General features: G+C 42.5%; 1 protein-coding gene across 1 annotated transcript in view; it reads left to right on the top strand.

Annotated features, from left to right (window-relative positions):
• Positions 1 to 7,500, top strand: part of grin2ba (glutamate receptor, ionotropic, N-methyl D-aspartate 2B, genome duplicate a) — a 95,728-nt gene that overhangs the window by 68,402 nt on the left and 19,826 nt on the right. Inside the window, exons 13-14 of the mRNA XM_077205502.1 lie at positions 3,083 to 3,312; positions 4,140 to 4,300. Coding sequence (XP_077061617.1) covers positions 3,083 to 3,312; positions 4,140 to 4,300 — 391 coding nt within the window. The remainder of the gene's footprint in view (positions 1 to 3,082; positions 3,313 to 4,139; positions 4,301 to 7,500) is intronic.

Below are 7,500 nucleotides of genomic sequence, written 5' to 3'. Positions count from 1 at the left end.
TGTGTGTTGTTTCTCCTCCTCGTCAGTGATGAAGTGTGTGTGTTGTTTTCCCTCCTCCTCGTCAGTGAGATAGTGTGTGTGTTGTTTCTCCTCCTCCTCGTCAGAGATGGAGTGTCGGTGTTGTTTCTCCTCCTCCTCGTCAGTGATGGAGTGTGTGTGTTGTTTCTCCTCCTCGTCAGTGATGGAGTGTGTGTGTTGTTTCTCCTCGTCCTCGTCAGTGATGGAGTGTGTGTGTTGTTTCTACTCCTCGTCAGTGATGGAGTGTGTGAGTTGTTTCTCCTCATCCTCATCAGTGAGGGAGTGTGTGTGTTGTTTCTCCTCCTCGTCAGTGATGGAGTGTGTGTGTTGTTTCTCCTCCTCGTCAGTGAGGGAGTGTGTGTGTTGTTTCTCCTCCTCCTCATCAGTGATGGAGTGTGTGTGTTGTTTCTCCTCCTCCTCGTCAGTGATGGAGTGTGTGTGTTGTTTCTCCTCCTCGTCAATGATGGAGTGTGTCTGTTGTTTCTCCTCCTCCTCGTCAGTGAGTCAGTGTGTGTGTTGTTTCTCCTCCTCCTCGTCATTGATGGAGTGTGTGTGTTGTTTCTAGCCTCCTCGTCAGTGACGGAGTGTGCGTGTTGTTTCTCCTCCTCGTCAGTGATGGAGTGTGTGTGTTGTTTCTCCTGCACGTCAGTGATGGAGTGTGTGTGTTGTTTCTCCTCCTCGTCAGTGAGAGAGTGTGTGTGTTGTTTCTCCTGCAAGTCAGTGATGGAGTGTGTATGTTGTTTCTCCTCTTCCTCATCAGTGATGGAGTGTGTATGTTGTTTCTTCTCCTCCTCGTCAGTGATGGAGTTGAGTGTTGTTTCTCCTCCTCGTCAGTGATGGAGTGTGTGTGTTCTTTCTGCTCCTCATCCGTGATGGAGTGTGTGTGTTGTTTCTCCTCCTCGTCAGTGATGGAGTGTGTGTGTTGTTTCTCCTCCTCATCAGTGATGGAGGGTGTGTGTTGTTTCTTTTCCTCGCCAGTGATGGAGTGTGTGTTTTGTTTCTCCTCCTCGTCAATGATGGAGTGTCTGTGTTGTTTCTCCTCCTCGTCAATGATGGAGTGTGTGTGTTGTTTCTCCTCCTCTTCGTCAGTGATGGAGTGTGTGTGTTGTTTCTCCTCCTCGTCAGTGAGGGAGTGTGTCTGTTGTTTCTCCTCCTCGTCAGTGAGGGAGTGTGTGTGTTGTTTCTCCTCCTCGTCAGTGATGGAGTGTGTGTGTTGTTTCTACTCCTCGTCAGTGATGAAGTGTGTGTGTTGTTTCTCCTCCTCGTCGGTGATGAAGTGTGTTTGTTGTTTCTCCTCCTCGTCAGTGAGGGAGTGTGTGTGTTGTTTCTCCTCCTCATCAGTGATGGAATGTGTGTGTTGTTTCTACTCCTCGTCAGTGATGAAGTGTGTGTGTTGTTTCTCCTCCTCGTCAGTGAGGGAGTGTGTGTGTTGTTTCTCCTCCTCATCAGTGATGGAGTGTGTGTGTTGTTTCTCCTCCTCATCAGTGATGAAGTGTGTGTGTTTTTTCTCCTCCTCGTCAGTGAGGGAGTGTGTGTGTTGTTTCTCATCCTCCTCATCAGTGATGGAGTGTGTGTGTTGTTTCTCCTCCTCCTCGTCAGTGATGGAGTGTGTGTTGTTTCTCCTCCTCGTCAGTGATGGAGTGTGTGTGTTGTTTCTCCTCCTCATCAGTGATGGAGTGTGCGTGTTGTTTCTCCTCCTTCTCGTCAGTGATGGAGTGTGTGTGTTGTTTCTCCTCCTCCTCATCAGTGATGGAGTGTGTGTGTTGTTTCTCCTCCTCGTCAGTGATGCAGTGTGTGTGTGTTGTTTCTCCTCCTCGTCAGTGATGGAGTGTGTGTGTTGTTTCTCCTCCTCGTCAGTGATGGAGTGTGTGTGTTGTTTCTCCTCCTCGTCAGTGAGGGACTGTGTGTGTGTTGTTTCTCCTCCTCGTATGTGTTGTTTCTCCTCCTCCTCATCAGTGATGGAGTGTGTGTGTTGTTTCTCCTCCTCCTCGTCAGTGATGGAGTGTGTGTGTTGTTTCTCCTCCTCGTCAGTGATGGAGTGTGTGTGTTGTTTCTCCTCCTCGTCAATGATGGAGTGTGTGTGTTGTTTCTCCTCCTCCTCGTCAGTGAGGGAGTGTGTGTGTTGTTTCTCCTCCTCCTCGTCATTGATGGAGTGTGTGTGTTGTTTCTAGCCTCCTCGTCATTGACGGAGTGTGCGTGTTGTTGCTCCTCCTCGTCATTGATGGAGTGTGTGTGTTGTTTCTCCTGCACGTCAGTGATGGAGTGTGTGTGTTGTTTCTCCTCCTCGTCAGTGATGGAGTGTGTATGTTGTTTCTTCTCCTCCTCGTCAGTGATGGAGTGTGTGTGTTGTTTCTCCTCCTCGTCAGTGATGGAGTGTGTATGTTGTTTCTTCTCCTCCTCGTCAGTGATGGAGTGTATGTGTTGTTTCTCCTCCTCATCCGTGATGGAGTGTGTGTGTTGTTTATCCTCCTCGTCAGTGATGGAGTGTGTGTGTTGTTTCTCCTCCTCATCAGTGAGGGAGTGTGTGTGTTGTTTCTCCTCGTCAGTGATGGAGTGTGTGTGTTGTTTCTCCTCCTCCTCGTCAGTGATAGAGTGTGTGTGTTGTTCCTGCTCCTCGTAAGTGAGGGAGTGTGTGTGTTGTTTCTCCTCCTCATCAATGATGGAGTGTGTGTGTTGTTTCTCCTCCTCGTCAGTGATGGAATGTGTGTGTTGTTTCTTCTCCTCGCCAGTGATGGAGTGTGTGTTGTTTCTCCTCCTCCTCAATGATGGAGTTTGTGTGTTGTCTCTCCTGCTTGCCGGTGGTGGAGTGTGTGTGTTGTTTCTCCTCCTCAGTGTGTGTGTGTGCGTGTGTGTGTGTGTGTGTGTGTGTGTGTGGGTGTGTGTGTGTGTGTGTGTGTGTGTGTTTCAGAGGCCGGCGGGCCCTCGATCACCATGGGTAATGGAGTGCGTGTGTGTGTGTGTGTGTGTGTGTGTGTGTGTGTGTTTGTGTGTGTGTGTTTCAGAGTCCGGCGGGCCCTCGATCACCGTGGGTAATGGAGTGCGTGTGTGTGTGTGTGTGTTTCAGAGGCCGGCGGGCCCTCGTTCACCGTGGGCAAGGCTATCTGGCTGCTGTGGGGTCTGGTCTTCAATAACTCGGTCCCCGTGCAGAACCCGAAGGGAACCACCAGTAAGATCATGGTGTCGGTGTGGGCCTTCTTCGCTGTGATCTTCCTGGCCAGCTACACTGCTAACCTCGCCGCGTTCATGATCCAGGAGGAGTACGTGGACCAGGTGTCGGGCCTCAGCGACAAGAAGGTGCGCTAGCGCTAGCACTCATGCTGTAACATGCTAGTTAATGTGATCACACTGGAGTAAAGCTTACTAACTCTGCTCACACACTTGTGTTCTGGGTCAAAAATTATCACCTACAAAAAAGTGCTTGTAAATCTCTCTTTATGATATGTTATCCTTAAATATTGGATTCAATCTTTTTGCCAACTTGTATTCTTTCAATTAGCACAGGTTTTGTGTTTCTTTTTTGAACGGATTAATCGTAGGCCTCATTCATCTGAGCTGATGCTCCTCCCGTTATTTTGAGGTGTATAAGCTTGAGTGAACTTTTGGTAACACTTTATTTTACAGTGTCCTTGTTACATATGTTACATGTAATTTCCATAGTAATAACAGTAAATTATGCCTAATTACATGCAATTAACCGTCAACCAAATCGTAATCCTACCCTAACCCTATAGTAAGTACATGTAGTTCATTAATATTACACTGTACTTAAATATTTAATCACACTGTAACAATGACACCTTAAAATAAAGTGTAACCGAACATTTTCATTTAAAAAGGAGGAGCATAAGCTCGGATCAATGAGACCTACGATAAATCAGTTCAAAAACGAAACACGAATCTTGTGCTAATTGAAAAAAAACAATTTGACAAAAAGATCAAATCCAATATTTGGTGATGATATAGCATAACGACAACTTAATAAGCAAAAGGCTTGTAAGCCGGGCCATTTTTGACCGGGAACTCAGAATAAGGTAAAGGATTTTCAGCGAATGTTTAGTTTCGCAGCGCTTTTCGCTCGTCTGTCTGTTTACTCACTCTCACTCTGCTGGTGTCGTCTTCAGTTTCAGAGACCCAACGACTTCTCCCCACCGTTTCGCTTCGGGACGGTCCCGAACGGCAGCACCGAGAGAAACATACGCAATAACTACAAAGAGATGCACTCCTACATGATCAAATTCCACCAGCGCAATGTGAACGAAGCTCTGTACAGTCTGAAGACAGGGTGAGGAAACCAGCCGATAAAGGGATAGTTCACCCAAAAATGGAGATTAGCCCATGATTTACTCTCATGATTTAGTATGACACTCTTCTTTCAGACGAACGCACTTTAATGATGGATGGATGCTCTTTTATGATGGACAGATGCACTTTTATGATGGATAGATGCACTTTTATGATGGACAGATGCACTTTTATGATGGACAGATGCACTTTTATGATGATAGATGCTCTTTTATGATGGACAGATGCACTTTTATGATGGACAGATGCACTTTTATGATGATAGATGCTCTTTTATGATGATAGATGCACTTTTATGATGGACAGATGCACTTTTATGATGGATAGATGCACTTTTATGATGGACAGATGCTCTTTTATGATGGACAGTAATGCACTTTTATGATGGACAGATGCTCTTTTATGATGATAGATGCACTTTTATGATGGACAGATGCTCTTTTATGATGGACAGTAATGCACTTTTATGATGGACAGATGCTCTTTTATGATGGACAGTAATGCACTTTTATGATGGACAGATGCTCTTTTATGATGATAGATGCACTTTCATGACGGACAGATGCACTTTTATGATGGATAGATGCACTTTTATGATGGACAGATGCACTTTTATGATGGACAGATGCACTTTTATGATGGACAGATGCACTTTTATGATGGACAGATGCTCTTTTATGATGGACAGTAATGCACTTTTATGATGGACAGATGCTCTTTTATGATGATAGATGCACTTTCATGACGGACAGATGCACTTTTATGATGGATAGATGCACTTTTATGATGGACAGATGCACTTTTATGATGGATAGATGCACTTTTATGATGGACAGATGCACTTTTATGATGATAGATGCACTTTTATGATGGACAGATGCACTTTTATGATGGATAGATGCACTTTTATGATGGATGCTCTTTTATGATGGACAGATGCACTTTTATGATGGATAGATGCACTTTTATGATGGACAGATGCACTTTTATGATGGATAGATGCTCTTTTATGATGGATAGATGCTCTTTTATGATGGATAGATGCACTTTTATGATGGATAGATGCACTTTTATGATGGACAGATGCACTTTTATGATGGATAGATGCACTTTTATGATGGACAGATGCACTTTTATGATGGACAGATGCACTTTTATGATGGATAGATGCACTTTTATGATGGACAGATGCACTTTTATGATGGACAGATGCACTTTTATGATGGATATATGCACTTTTATGATGGATAGATGCACTTTTATGATGGACTGATGCACTTTTATGATGGACAGATGCACTTTTATGATGGACAGATGCACTTTTATGATGGATATATGCACTTTTATGATGGATAGATGTTCTTTTATGATGGACAGATGCACTTTTATGATGGATAGATGCACTTTTATGATGGACAGATGCACTTTTATGATGGATAGATGCACTTTTATGATGGATGGATGCACTTTTATGATGGATAGATGCACTTTTATGATGGATGGATGCACTTTTATGATGGACAGATGCACTTTTATGATGGATAGATGCACTTTTATGATGGATAGATGCACTTTTATGATGGACAGATGCACTTTTATAATGGATAGATGCACTTTTATGATGGACAGATGCACTTTTATGATGGATAGATGCACTTTTATGATGGATAGATGCACTTTTATGATGGATGGATGCTCTTTTATGATGATAGATGCACTTTTATGATGGACAGATGCACTTTTATGATGGATGGATGCTCTTTTATGATGATAGATGCACTTTTATGATGGACAGATGCACTTTTATGACGGACAGATGCACTTTTATGATGGATAGATGCACTTTTATGATGGATAGATGCAATTTTATGATGGACAGATGCAATTTTATGATGGACAGATGCACTTTTATGATGGATAGATGCAATTTTATGATGGACAGATGCACTTTTATGATGGATGGATGCTCTTTTATGATGATAGATGCACTTTTATGATGGACAGATGCACTTTTATGACGGACAGATGCACTTTTATGATGGATAGATGCACTTTTATGATGGATAGATGCACTTTTATGACGGATAGATGCACTTTTATGATGGACAGATGCACTTTTATGATGGACTGATGCACTTTTATGATGGACAGATGCACTTTTATGATGGACAGATGCACTTTTATGATGGACAGATGCACTTTTATGATGATAGATGCACTTTTATGATGGACAGATGCTCTTTTATGATGGATAGATGCACTTTTATGATGGACAGATGCACTTTTATGACGGACAGATGCACTTTTATGATGGATAGATGCACTTTTATGATGGACAGATGCACTTTTATGATGGACAGATGCACTTTTATGATGGACAGATGCACTTTTATGATGGATAGATGCACTTTTATGATGGACAGATGCACTTTTATAATGGATAGATGCACTTTTATGATGGACAGATGCACTTTTATAATGGATAGATGCACTTTTATGATGGACAGATGCACTTTTATGATGGATAGATGCACTTTCATGATGGACAGATGCACTTTTATGATGGATAGATGCACTTTTATGATGGACAGATGCACTTTTATAATGGATAGATGCACTTTTATGATGGACAGATGCACTTTTATGATGGATAGATGCACTTTTATGATGGACAGATGCACTTTTATAATGGATAGATGCACTTTTATGATGGACAGATGCACTTTTATGATGGACAGATGCACTTTTATGATGGATAGATGCACTTTTATGATGGACAGATGCACTTTTATGATGGATAGATGCACTTATATGATGGACAGATGCACTTTTATGATGGACAGATGCACTTTTATGATGGACAGATGCACTTTTATGATGGACAGATGCACTTTTATGATGGATAGATGCACTTTTATGATGGACAGATGCACTTTTATAATGGATAGATGCACTTTTATGATGGACAGATGCACTTTTATAATGGATAGATGCACTTTTATGATGGACAGATGCACTTTTATGATGGACAGATGCACTTTTATGATGGACAGATGCATTTTTTTGATGGATAAATGCACTTTTATGATGGATAGATGTTCTTTTATGATGGACAGATGCACTTTTATGATGGATAGATGCACTTTTATGATAGATAGGTGCACTTTTATGATAGATAGG

The sequence above is a fragment of the Siphateles boraxobius genome, unplaced genomic scaffold, assembly GCF_051911475.1.
Source record: "Siphateles boraxobius isolate OS27281-9 unplaced genomic scaffold, OSU_SipBor_1 54, whole genome shotgun sequence".
Lineage (NCBI taxonomy): Eukaryota > Metazoa > Chordata > Actinopteri > Cypriniformes > Leuciscidae > Siphateles > Siphateles boraxobius.
The sequence above is the reverse complement of the archived record's forward strand: the minus strand, read 5'-3'. Positions and strand labels throughout refer to the sequence as shown.